General features: G+C 50.4%; 6 protein-coding genes across 6 annotated transcripts; 3 read left to right on the top strand and 3 right to left on the bottom strand.

Moving 5' to 3' along the window:
• The first annotated feature begins 130 nt into the window (after positions 1-130).
• On the top strand, positions 131-2,606 carry BJX68DRAFT_236499 (B-type cyclin nimE). Its single transcript, XM_071040026.1, has 4 exons — positions 131-449; positions 545-631; positions 732-2,094; positions 2,149-2,606. The coding sequence occupies exons 2-4, from the start codon at positions 623-625 to the stop codon at positions 2,247-2,249; spliced, it is 1,473 nt and encodes a 490-aa protein (XP_070899512.1). The 5' UTR covers positions 131-449; positions 545-622; the 3' UTR covers positions 2,250-2,606.
• A 194-nt stretch (positions 2,607-2,800) lies between these two features.
• BJX68DRAFT_266440 (HIT-like domain-containing protein) lies at positions 2,801-3,627 on the top strand (the record flags this gene model as incomplete). Its single annotated transcript, XM_071045511.1, has 3 exons — positions 2,801-3,082; positions 3,158-3,275; positions 3,365-3,627. 3 exons carry the CDS (start codon positions 2,801-2,803, stop codon positions 3,625-3,627), a joined length of 663 nt encoding a protein of 220 aa, XP_070899511.1.
• A 196-nt stretch (positions 3,628-3,823) lies between these two features.
• Positions 3,824-9,292, bottom strand: BJX68DRAFT_255039 (uncharacterized protein; the record flags this gene model as incomplete). The annotated part of the gene is made up of 11 exons (XM_071042976.1): positions 3,824-3,883; positions 3,944-4,065; positions 4,142-4,347; positions 4,413-5,299; positions 5,442-5,576; positions 6,310-6,489; positions 6,547-7,101; positions 7,157-7,470; positions 7,534-7,775; positions 8,075-8,680; positions 8,736-9,292. The coding sequence occupies 11 exons, from the start codon at positions 9,290-9,292 to the stop codon at positions 3,824-3,826; spliced, it is 3,864 nt and encodes a 1,287-aa protein (XP_070899510.1).
• A 151-nt stretch (positions 9,293-9,443) lies between these two features.
• BJX68DRAFT_73815 (RWD domain-containing protein) lies at positions 9,444-10,518 on the top strand. The gene is made up of 2 exons (XM_071049685.1): positions 9,444-9,768; positions 9,840-10,518. The coding sequence occupies exons 1-2, from the start codon at positions 9,702-9,704 to the stop codon at positions 10,478-10,480; spliced, it is 708 nt and encodes a 235-aa protein (XP_070899509.1). The 5' UTR covers positions 9,444-9,701; the 3' UTR covers positions 10,481-10,518.
• BJX68DRAFT_73797 (uncharacterized protein) lies at positions 10,519-10,921 on the bottom strand. The gene has a single exon (XM_071049684.1). The coding sequence runs from the start codon at positions 10,760-10,762 to the stop codon at positions 10,556-10,558; it is 207 nt and encodes a 68-aa protein (XP_070899508.1). The 5' UTR covers positions 10,763-10,921; the 3' UTR covers positions 10,519-10,555.
• BJX68DRAFT_73760 (LYR motif-containing protein) lies at positions 10,692-11,988 on the bottom strand. The gene is made up of 3 exons (XM_071049683.1): positions 11,854-11,988; positions 11,628-11,788; positions 10,692-11,579 (listed from the first exon to the last, which is right to left on the bottom strand). The coding sequence occupies exons 1-3, from the start codon at positions 11,903-11,905 to the stop codon at positions 10,917-10,919; spliced, it is 876 nt and encodes a 291-aa protein (XP_070899507.1). The 5' UTR covers positions 11,906-11,988; the 3' UTR covers positions 10,692-10,916.
• Positions 11,989-11,990: the final 2 nt, after the last annotated feature.

Below are 11,990 nucleotides of genomic sequence, written 5' to 3'. Positions count from 1 at the left end.
GCGACTCGGGTTGTGCCTGTGGGGCAAGCATCCTTCCGAATCCCAGCCTGGCTCACGTCCACGCTAAACAGAGTAGGGCCAAACATCGCCTGTGCCCTGTCAAGTGGCCGACCATCTTTTCCTCCCTCCAACACCACCCCCAATCAACATCACTTCAAAGGAAGCCTGACCTCCACGCATCTTTGGCGATTCCTTGTATCTTCTCGCGTTACTGTCTATATTTTATGTCCTTAACTGTCCTACACCCCCTTGCAACTGAGAAAGAGAGACCTGCGCGTTGTGGAAGCTACGTGCTCTGCCCAAACTGAGGACCGATCAGCATCAACAAACCCTTATACTCCACGCTCCACGAAACCTCAACCAAGATATTTCGCATTCCTCTTGGATTAACCTCATCGACTGCAGTATCTCGACCACTATCTGCTCGAGGATTGACATACTCGCGTCAGGTACGTTCATTAATATCGCCGTTCCATTCGGTATTCAGGTTCCACTCGAGTAATGTCTCTGGGAATGCTGACTGAACCTCGACGTGCCGTGACAGACTTCTGATATTATATCGCGCATTCTACCTCTTCATACACATTGAGAGCTTCCTTTTGCTCTTCGCCCTCTTTTCATCATGCCTCCGGTAAGGGATTTGCCCAAAAAGACGCGTCAATCCTCGAGCTTGAACTTGCTTTCGTCGCTTCCCGCGTCAAGATATAGCTAACTGTCCAATTGTTCAATAGACTCGGAACCTCCGCGCACGAGGCACCATGAACGAAAATGATGAGAACGGTCCGTCAACGCGTGTGACGCGAGCCAAAGCCGCTGCCCTGACAACTGATGTTCCTGCTTCCACCGGCGCCATTAAAAAGCCTCTTCAGGCAAAGAAAGCCGCTACTGGCGTCAACGGAACGCAAAGGAAACGTGCTGCTCTTGGTGATGTGAGTAACGTGGGGAAGGCCGATAATGGTGAAGCCAAAGACACAAAGAAGTCCAGCTCGACAAAAGCTGGCCTGACGTCAAAGGCCACCCTGAAATCTGGAGGAGTCCAAAAACTCAGCCAACACAACTCGTCACGCACCGCTCTTGGAGCCAAGGACAACAATGCAAAGAAGCCGGCCCCCGAGGTCAAGCGTCCTGGAAGTGGATCGGGTATGGGAAGCGCAATGAAGCGAACGTCAAGCCAGAAGTCGCTCCAAGAAAAGACGCTACAGGCGGAAGAGCCACCACGCAAGAAAGTCGAGATTGAAAGGGTTGTCGAGGCAAAGGCACAGGCCACCCAAAAGAAAGAGGTGAAAGCGAAACTCGAGGTGGAAGAAGAAGAGGAACAAGATGTCGTTGCTGATCTGGACACGGAGGACCTGGACGATCCCCTAATGGCCGCCGAATATGTGGTGGAGATTTTCGATTACCTTCGCGACTTGGAAATGGAGACACTACCCAACCCTCACTACATCGACCACCAGCCCGATCTTGAGTGGAAAATGCGCGGAATTCTTGTCGACTGGCTCATTGAGGTCCACACTCGCTTTCGCCTTCTGCCAGAGACCCTTTTCCTTGCCGTCAACCTCATTGATCGATTCCTCTCTGCCGAAGTGGTGGCCTTGGACCGTCTGCAGTTGGTCGGTGTTGCTGCCATGTTCATTGCTTCCAAGTACGAAGAGGTTCTCTCCCCTCACGTTGCCAACTTCAGTCATGTTGCGGACGAGACCTTTACCGATAGAGAGATCTTGGATGCCGAACGCCACATCTTGGCCACTCTTGAGTACAACATGAGTTATCCCAACCCGATGAACTTCCTCCGTCGAATCTCAAAGGCAGACAACTACGATATTCAGACCCGCACCCTCGGAAAATACTTGATGGAAATCAGCCTCCTCGATCACCGGTTCCTAGGTTACCCCCAAAGCCAAGTCGGTGCAGCAGCTATGTACTTGGCTCGTCTCATCCTGGAAAGAGGCCCCTGGGACGCCACCCTCGCTCACTACGCCGGTTATACCGAAGAAGAGATCGATCCTGTTTTCCGGTTAATGGTTGATTACCTTCACCGGCCCGTGTGCCACGAGGCGTTCTTCAAGAAGTATGCCAGCAAGAAATTCCTCAAAGGTAAAGTTTCCTGACAAATTAAATGACGGCGTTTCGTTCTAATTCTCTTTGCAGCATCCATCATGACACGACAATGGGCCAAGAAATACCACCGACTCTATATTGAGAGCGCCCTTACAGAACCGTACAACTCCATCAAAGATTCGGAAGAGTAGAGAACGAAGGTTCTCAATGGCCAAGGTACGCTGATACCGAAAGGCCATTGAGATCAGGAGTTGGTTGATTTCAATATGTTGGCATTTTGTTTGTGATGGGTTTAGGGCAGCTCTTGCATATGGTTACGACGGCATCCTGTTTCTGTTGCGGACATTGGCATTCTTCAGCTTCACGGGGGGTGTCTGGCGCTTTGTTTTGTGATACTTGCTTTTTTTTAATTCACTTCTCATAACTTTCTTGGTGTCTCCGGGATGCTTCAACTTGAACTTTGCTTAATGATACATTCCAAAGATTCAGCGATACCTGCATTCAAGTTATTCAGCGAGAGATGGTAGAGAAATCCTTACAACTGACCGTGAAGATGTGTTGTTGTTCCGCTCGCAACTATAAACACAGCGAGACTCGGCTCTTACCGAGGTCCCGATATCCCGCCTCCATGAGTTCCTAAACTATGCAGCAACGTTCTACCAACCTCGATCTTCACAGCCGCATGGTCCCATAATATCCAACTAGTCCATTAGATGATTTTATGATTACGAAGCACTTAACCATGCCCCCTCGCCGCTGTCCATTCTGCGACATCGCCGCCACACACCCACCAACCCCCACCTCAGCATACCTCCCTAGACCAGACCAAGAGTCACAACCAACAATACCACCATCGACATCAACACTAAGCCCTGGAGAAGAAGGTCACGCCTTCCTCGTTCTTTCAACGAAGTATGTCTTGGCCTTTCTGGACATTATGCCCCTGACGGCGGGCCATCTCCTCGTTGTCCCGAGAGAGCACCATGGGAAATTGTCAGAGGTTGGAGTGAGGATTAGTCGTGAGGTAGGTGCCATCATTCAATTGACCAATCTGTGTATGTATCGTCTTAGTATACAAAATATTAACCGGGTTGCCCAGCTGGGTCAATGGCTCCCCATCCTCTCGCGCGCGGTGATGAGGACCATATTTGGGGAAAGCACAGAGGCAAATCCTAATACGGACGAGAGCTGGAATTGGAATGTTGTTCAAAACAATGGTATATTACTTATTGCCTTCATCCCCTCATATCTCATCTATTTACGTTCTCACAACTTATACGGAGTGGAATCTAATGTCATACTCCAGGCGTGGGCGCCGCACAAGTCGTCCCACACGTGCACTTCCACATCGTGCCTCGACCGCCCCTCGGTGCGGCGAGTACATCTGCGAAGATGAGCTTCATTATGTTTGGGAGAGGGCAGCGGGATGACTTGGATGACGACGAGGCGGAGAAGCTGGCGGGGGAGTTGAGGGGGGAGGTGGCGAGGGAGGTGGCTCGGATTCGGGAGGTGGAGGGGATTGATTTGGATGCTGTTGATGAGGGTGGGAATGGGAGGGGGAGGTTATGAATCAGTTACTAGGTAAGTATTCGCTGAATATTGGGTCTACGTTAGACAATATAGGTAGAGTATAATTTGAAATGTGGGTGTGGATTCTATTGCCTTGTCTGCTTTTTTATCTTATATCCTCTATAATATACTGACATCCTTCCAGAAGTGCATTTTACCTGGCAGTCAGATCTCCCAGATATAAGACTCATGCATATCATTGTGGAGAGAATGGAATTTTTGTGGCGGCTTTTGGAGTGTCGAGTTTCATGAACCACTGGAAACCTGTCAGTACTAGGCCCAAAGCCAGATGTAAATAGAACCTAGCTAGATATACCTTTCTTCTGAACGGATTTAGTTCATCAGCCGTCGTTCCTGAATCTTCCTTCTGGCGTCTCAGCGATATGTCCGAGACTACACCATCTGGAAGCTTTCGGTATGTTATAAGTCGTCGAGACCCTGGGCGAGTGAAGTTAGATGATTGGCTTGATTCATAATTAAGGAGCAGTAGGGTAGGGTGAGCGAGCATGCGTACATGAGCTAAACGGCTGAACGCAGACACTAACGACCTCAAGATTTGCGTGCATAGGGACGGATAGTTCCACTTCTTCGTCGTTGGCAGTGGGCATCCACATAGCCAGGCGGCCATCGGTGACAAGAGTTCGCGCAGCGAAGTCAAGAATGTCATTCATCATGGCCTCGAACCCATATGGTCTCTTCGGGGCGATATAGCCCTCACGACTGCATAGCGACATCAGACAAAAACACATAATATACTGGGGATGGTTGGAATGTAGAAGACATACTAATGTGCCGGTACCCCATCAATCAGAACCTCTCCAATAGGGCGATGGCCTTCTCGCGCTCCAAGAACCCGAAGGCCTTCCCGGACACCATAAGGAGGGTCGCACACGATGCCATCTAGGAACGGACGGTCCAGTAGTGGAGTATTCGTGATATCAGATGTGAACGTGTCGACAAGCTTGCTGTATATCCCATATTGCTGAAAGTTTAATCCCACGCCGGTGGGGCTCCCTTTCGTCATCTCCTTACCTCGGAAGCTTCGCCCGTCAATATCAGAGCCAAAGGTTAGAGCTCCAAAATGAGATGCAGCAACACAGAAGCTCCCTGTCCCAACGAACGGATCATAGAACAACTTTCCTGGGCCAGCACCTGCCATATTGGCCGTGATCAAAGTCAACTCCGCATCCATCGAAGTCGTACTGATATACCGCCGCTTCTTCAAGTCATACTTGTTCACGACCTCACGACTACTATTCGCAAGCCAGCGTCCGAGATAAACCTTCACAGGCTCAGAAACTTGAGCCGACGCCGGCGGCTCCACGCTAGAAGGCACATGCGTGCGATCGTAATACTGCTCCATGACCCAAAAGTCCTGCTCCGGGTCCTTGAGTGTGATCCGGCCCTCGAAGCCAACGTAGCCAAAGGACTGGATGATGTCCCGTTTTTGTGTCGAGTTGCGCTTGCCCGCGAATGTCTCAACTGTGAATCGGAATGGCGTCTGCTTGTACTGCGCCCAGAGATGCTCGGTCCGCCTGCGGACGTCGGCATGCAGCTCTTCATAGTTCACGCCTTGGCCCCAGAGCTCAAAGATGTCCTTGGCTAGGATGCTGCGCGAGATGAGTGTTCGTGCAGCTTCCTCGTTTGGGAGCTTCACGATACAGTATGGGGACTAGTAGATGTTGTCAGTGTGTATACTTTTCCTGCCTTTATTTTTTTGATGCGGGGGAGGGGCATCGATCAAGTGCTGGGGATTTGGCTGGCCAAGCATAAATAATGGGGGGCCGGAAAAATCATGGGAAATGAGGACTCACAAATTCATCGTATGAGATGTCTTCGATCTTGATATTGGCAAAATCGGCCAATGCCTGAATCTCCGGCTGCCGGAAGCTTTCATGGACTTGCGCGAAGCGGATGAGGTATTCCATCCTTCGCGCGGTATTGGGCTTCTAGCTCGATGCTTAGAGTATACTCTGCAGGAGACTGATGCAAATGTAGATGCCGCTCTTATTGTTGGTGAGTGGCTTGTTGGGATGGTTGCTAAGGTTGTGGGTTGTGGTAACGAGTTTTTTTCCTCGTCCCGAAGAATGAAAACTGAGCCCCAAGAGGACATTCAGGACTAGAGGCCAAACGGACGTCACTTTACTTGTGTATTACGGATATCATATGGAAACAAAGTAGTTCGATATGCACAAAAATGTGTTTTCACTGCTAATAAAAAGCTATGTTCAAGCCATAATCGTTCTATAAAATACAGAAACAAATGCCCTCTATCAGATCGTCTCTGGGCAACCACTGCATCGAAACATCCGCAGATAAATCGCAATCGCATAAAGAAGCATCGCAGCCGGTACCTTTCCACTGTTGCCCGCTGGATACCATAAAACTGACGCCATCCCTCAGTAAAGACAGACCGAGACCCAAGAATAATTCGAAAGAAACTCCGCCGCTATGCGCCGACAACCTTGAATACATGTCGTGAGTCGTAACCATAAACCGGGGCGATATCGACCTTCTCGTCCGGGGGTATCATCTCATGCTTCAACTCCCATCCAGCCCGGCGACAAAGTTCAGACACCACCACGTCGCAGTCGCCTAGCAAATCGATATCAAAGCTCGTGTGTGTTACAGGCTAAGTAATGACGTTAGTTAGAGTCGGTAGCACGAGGCCTGCGTACTTACAGTCCGAGAAATATAAATCTGAGGCACGTTAGGTGGTAGCACTCCTGGAACCTCCGCAACAGGCGCAACCTTGAGTGAAGTTCCAATGACAATGACCAGGTCAACTTTGTCTCGGTCATGGTGAAGCAAACGATGACCAAACTCATCTGGAAGATCTTCTCCGAAGAATGTGATGTCCGGCTTGGCGTTAAGTTAGCAGATGAGTCGAAAGCATCAGTACAAACGCCCTCAACTAACCTTCATCACCCCAGGAGTGGGTATTTCGTAGTCTTCATCATCCGAGCTATCTTCGCCATTAGCCTTCCTATCCTTGTGAGCGCCGGTACCATTGCGCTTCCGCTTCTGCCCCTGTGGCTTCAGCGCATCCTCAGCAATCTGCTTCCGGCACTGGGCGCATTCAGGAACAACTCCTTTCTTGATCTCGTCATAGATCGCGTCACCCGGGACTTTGTACTGGCACTTAACACATGTGGCCTTTGCGAAGGAGCCGTGGCACTGAACAATATTCTCCGGAAGAACGCCCGCATTGGCTTCGATATTGTCAATGTTTTGGGTATAATTGGTGAGTAGCTTTCCTTTATCTTGCAACAACCGGATAAACCCGTGGGTTGGTGAGAACTTCTTCTCGGTAGGCAGAATATCTTTTGCAATCGAATAAAATATGCTAGGATCCTCGCGAAAGATGTGGATATCGAACACTTCCTGAGGATCGCTGAGGCCCAGATGTTCTAATTGCGAGTAGAGTCCAGTGTCCTTGGATCTGAAGTCCGGAATACCGAGGCTCGTGGAGATCTACCGAATGTATCAGTAAACATTGAGACTTAGGAATCATAATGGCAATACTCACACCTGCCCCAGTCAAAACTATGATATTCTTTGACTCCTTGAGTAACTTCACCGCATCGTCGACCGAGTTGTATTCCGACAGCTTCTGGCGCCTGGTGAACTCCCTCGAAATCGCAATCGCCAACAAAGGATGGAAGGCCTCATCCGGGGCACCGTCGAGAAAAGCTGGAGGCAGAATCCCGAAAGCAGTACACAATTTCTTGGCCGTGACAGTATCGCGAGCAATCGTTTCCTCCACAAACGCCGCCTTGCCAATCTCATGCAATCTTTTCCGGAACGCAACAGCCTCTTCGAGGGTACAGGCATCGGGAATGGCTAAATAAAACAGGATACAGTGAGTGCGCCGAACTTTTGATACTGTGTAGAATGCATACTTACATCCGTCGCGCAACTGTTCATCGCGGAGCACTTGAATGGCGTCTTCGTAGAGAGACTGCGTCTCCCATTCGTCCTCCAAGCCGTCGCTGTCCGTCTCGTACTCAGACTGCGAAATAGCGCCCTTCTCGCCAGTCGAAGCGTTTTCTGTCGCAAGTGCCCCCTCAACCTCCGCGGCTTTGACCTCCACCAGCGGAGACTTCAACGGCGGGCTTTCCCCACGGGGCGCTGATACAAGGTCCATCCTGGTGGGGAGAATGAAACACCTTCAGCAGCCTCTTGTGATGCCAACTGAACTACTCACATTGAGCTTTTTGCCACGCCGTAAAAAGACGATTGGTTTAGGATAACTGTAGGGGACCGTGGCCGGAACAGCATTAATCCGATCCGTCCGATACCGGGAAAGTCTTTATCTCAAAGCCATCAAAGGAGTGTCCAGCAAGGACAATCAGAATAAAGTGAATAAGACAACTTTTTCTATTGGTATCATGGACATTCGTTCTGTTGACATTAGGAGTCGGCCATTTCATGGTCACTATCGGACTCAATCCCTTCCCATTCCTCTTCACCCCCTTCGCCATCCTCAGCACCGCTCTCATCATCGATAGCCTCTCCTATTTCCTTATTTATCTCTTGCACCAGCTCTAGAGCATGCTCCTTAAGCCTCACATCCTCATACTCGAGCAGGTCGTACAGCGCCAGACCCTGCTTGAGCCACTCCCTACTTGCAACAAGCGACGCATGCCGCTTTGACTCGGGTTCGTTTGTCTCTCCCTCGGGGTCTCTAGGTGCCTCGCCTTTCTCTGCAAGAAGATAGGTGCACCATCCTCCAAGGTACCATGCTTCCACACTTTGATCATCTTCCAGGATCAAACGCTCCAGTACCTCGAGCGCCTCGAGCAACATTGAAACCTCCATTAGGAGGCGAGAAAGACTAATGCGTGTCGCGAAGTCTGGGACGTTGGGGTCTTCCGGCGGTAATTCCTTCCATAGGTCTATGCTTCTCGAAAGCGCTGCGCGCGCATCGTCTTCTCGTAGTTGTGAAATCCGGATGGACGCCAAGGTTTGTAGTACCTCGGGGGAATTAGGTTGAACCAGTAAAGCCTCTGTGATGAGGGCCTCGCAGCGACCTTCTGCGTCTTCCTCCCACCTAGAAGCTCGTTAGTTGGACACAAGGGGTACAGAAGCCGGGAGGAAGAACGTACGAGAGATCGGTCATATAGATCTCTGCGACACCACAGAGCGCGTTGCCCATTTTCCGCTTCTTCTCCTCGAGCTGCAGGACCTCCGCAGGGCCACTATTCGCCTCTAGTTGCTGAATGATGTTCCTGAGAGCTGCCACACCTTTTTCAAACCATTGAACACTGTCCCTTCCTCCAAGCTCACTCAATTGAGCCAACCACAAGAACTTCTCTGCGCCACCACCCTGAGCCTCGGGTATAGAGCCCGTAGGGTCTAGATCAACAGCCTGTAAGAAGTGCTTCCTCGCGAGCTCAATCTCGCCCAACTCCACGTATATCTCGGCGAGTGCATTGAGCGCAGAAAGTCGCGCGGGGGAATTGGCGGGTGCACTGTCGAACGCCTGCTGGGCAAGTGAGAGCGCAGCATCGGGCTGGCCGGTCTGAAGAAGTATTGTCGCCTGCTCGAGCAGTTTCGTGGGGTCTTCGTTCATCTTGCGTTTCGAGATTGAGCCGCCAGCGCTCAGGACGGACTTTTCGCGGTTCTTGGATGCTTTCTTTTTGTGAGGTCGGGGCTTCCCCATGGTTATGTTTCCCGCTGGGACGTACTGTATGTGCTTCTTGAGTATCCCAGATGATTATAGCTTGGTGATTTATTATATAATTGAAAGATTTGGTGTATGAGAGAGAATTCTTGAGGACTCTCGCAAGCGCATTTCCCGATTCGGGCGGAAACATTTTTGGTGATTTTCTTATCTGTTTGTTCGGTTTGCATGAGGGACCAACAGTGTCCAACTCTGCGCAACGGAGTATGCAGAATTGATTCGGCGCTTTCTCCAGATTAATCTACGTCGGAGATTTGATGTTCCTTTATCCCTGGAAGTTTCCCGGCCGATATAACCGTCTTTGCGCATTTTCTTTGGCGCAGCAACTGCCAGCATACAGCTTTGATCAACACCGTCAAATACCCCTCCTCCCAGCAAGAAGACGAAGATGGGCCGCGAAGACCAAACCGAAGAGCGCGAGGTGCTCAATTCTATCTTTCCAGACGAAATCACAGGTACAACTGCCATCGGAATTCTCTGTCAGAGGCTTGCCGGATGTTAACCTGCTGACACAACGGCTCTCTAGACGTATCCGACTCCTCATACCGGATATCAATCACACTAGACGCCCCCGAGAATGACGACCAGGAAGCCGAACCGCCGGTCCTAGTGCTAGAAGTCTCCTACCCCGAAGAATACCCCGATGTCGCCCCGGAATTAGAGATTTCAGCTCCTCCAAACGCACCAAAACACCCCCGCCTAGACATAAACGAGGATCATGACCGACTACTCGAAGCCCTTCAGCCGACCATCGAAGAAAACATGGGCATGGCCATGGTATTTTCTTTAGTCAGTGCATTGAAGGAAAGCGCCGAGCTTCTTATGGCTGAGCGGGTTAATGCTGTCCATGCGGAGATTGAGATGCAGGCCGCCAAGGCCGAGGAGGAAGAAAATAGGAAGTTCCAAGGCACTACCGTGAACCGGGAGACTTTCTTAGAGTGGCTTGAGAAATTCAAGAAGGAGATGGAGGAGGAAGAGAGGAAGTTGCGTGAGGAGAGGGAGGCAGAAGAGAAGAAAGCTAATAAGAAGGCTGGCGTGAAAGAGGAGAAAAAGCTTACAGGGAAACAACTTTGGGAACGGGGATTGGCTGGGAAGGCCGACTTTGATGATGAAGAAGAAGAAGACGGTCTTCCGGCCGCTGTGGAAAAAGTGAAAATAGTAGCATAGGATATCCTTGCCTGAATTCGGACTTCTTAAATATTTAGTGGTACACACTTTCCCTGACAAGCACGGGTTCCTGGACTACAACAGCAGTTTATAGGAAGACGGGCCAAAAGAAGCGCATTGAATGGGCCTCACATGCACATCGTGGCTGTGCCTGCTGGTGAATCTGGCATGCGTTGGGCGGCACCTAACCTTTTGGCATACACCGTAGTATTCGCAGTGCAAATAATCCAGGAAATGCCTCCCTTCCGCTACAGTGTAGTAGGCGTGGGTCAAGTTAGGCATCAAGCTTCGAGGTTAGGGGTAGGGAATCCGCCGTCCAAGAACTCGTATGTGAGACAGCCTAGTGGAAGATAGCCCTCAATGGCCACCGAAGGCGGTCGTGGAGTTGCCATCCCACTGGAGAGAGTAGAGATTGAATACTGCCAGTAGCAGGATGTCATGTCGCGGTTGACAACTGACCCTTTTTCGCAACTTGCTTTTCCTCTGCGGCTAATTTCTCCTTTATAGCCAGTTCCCGCTCGGCAAGGACAACTTCCCACATAGCTTCTGAGCGAGCTATGTTTTTGTCATCGATCGTTCGAATCTTATTTACGGTGTCATCGTAAGAGTCCCTGACGGCGTTGTACCAAGTTTCTGACTCAAAGCCAATGGTCAAAGAATCCCACTCGTCCTCATCCTCGGCGAAATATAATTCGTGCATCAATCTTTCTCGATGTCCAACCAATCGCCACCGCTGCGCGATTTTCCTGTGTAAGACACGGCTGAGGTTCAGCGGTTGGGGTTTTTTTATGCGCAAAAATGGCACGCCGCAGGCATTAATGAGAACGGGGACATGGCGCCGGCCACTGACGACCGGGCGAGGGCGCGATAGGATTGAAACGGTGTCTGGATGCCGTCGGGCCGTCATCTCCTGAAGTCGCCTGTTTTCTTGAGCCTTGAGTTGTTTCCGTGTCGGCTGTTTAACGGGTAGGCGCTCAGCTATAGCTGCTTGTACATTTCTTTTGCGTTCTTTGGACGACTCGGCATGAGACAATATGGATTGTAAGAAGCTGGCGTCTTCTTTATTTCCTTGCGCCGCCGAGTATAAAAGATCAAGGCCCTGACGGATTTAGCCATCGGTCGCAAAAAGGAGCTTAGAGTTGCGTACTTCATAACCGGCCTTGAGCGCATTTGCGGTTTGTGAAGGGCTTTGAAGGTTTTTATATCTGCGAAATCGGTCTCGAATGTGTGACTCTGCTGCACTGAGCTTGGGTGCAGTGCTCGATATCTGGTTGCATTGTCGAAGGAGCGCCCGATAAAGTGCTAAGCCTGAGAAAAGTGAATTCGTGAGTATACTCAAAACAACAATATGAAAGCAGTGTTATAAAGCTTACATGCGAATCGATGCACAGAGGATGATTTTGGGACAATCACGCGATGATGCATGATCCTTGATTTCCCCAGGTTGGAGATTCGGTTTTCTAGGTGCGGAGATCACCAAACGCAGAGTCAGGAATATTTCCGACGTTTC

The sequence above is a fragment of the Aspergillus pseudodeflectus genome (assembly GCF_044049435.1).
Source record: "Aspergillus pseudodeflectus strain CBS 756.74 chromosome Unknown BJX68scaffold_19, whole genome shotgun sequence".
NCBI classification, from domain to species: domain Eukaryota; kingdom Fungi; phylum Ascomycota; class Eurotiomycetes; order Eurotiales; family Aspergillaceae; genus Aspergillus; species Aspergillus pseudodeflectus.
Note: the sequence above shows the minus strand (reverse complement) of the source record. Positions and strands in the feature narration are given on the sequence as shown.

Coding starts and splice junctions, on each gene's coding strand:
- BJX68DRAFT_73797 (XM_071049684.1), bottom strand. CDS start 10,762: ATGCCTAACTTGACCCACGCCTACTACACTGTAGCGGAAGGGAGGCAT.
- BJX68DRAFT_73760 (XM_071049683.1), bottom strand. CDS start 11,905: ATGCATCATCGCGTGATTGTCCCAAAATCATCCTCTGTGCATCGATTC. Junction 11,789..11,853: donor CTCTGTGCATCGATTCGCAT/GTAAGCTTTATA, acceptor CACTTTTCTCAG/GCTTAGCACTTTATCGGGCG. Junction 11,580..11,627: donor CGCTCAAGGCCGGTTATGAA/GTACGCAACTCT, acceptor TAAATCCGTCAG/GGCCTTGATCTTTTATACTC.
- BJX68DRAFT_73815 (XM_071049685.1), top strand. CDS start 9,702: ATGGGCCGCGAAGACCAAACCGAAGAGCGCGAGGTGCTCAATTCTATC. Junction 9,769..9,839: donor CTTTCCAGACGAAATCACAG/GTACAACTGCCA, acceptor ACGGCTCTCTAG/ACGTATCCGACTCCTCATAC.
- BJX68DRAFT_236499 (XM_071040026.1), top strand. Junction 2,095..2,148: donor CAGCAAGAAATTCCTCAAAG/GTAAAGTTTCCT, acceptor TTCTCTTTGCAG/CATCCATCATGACACGACAA.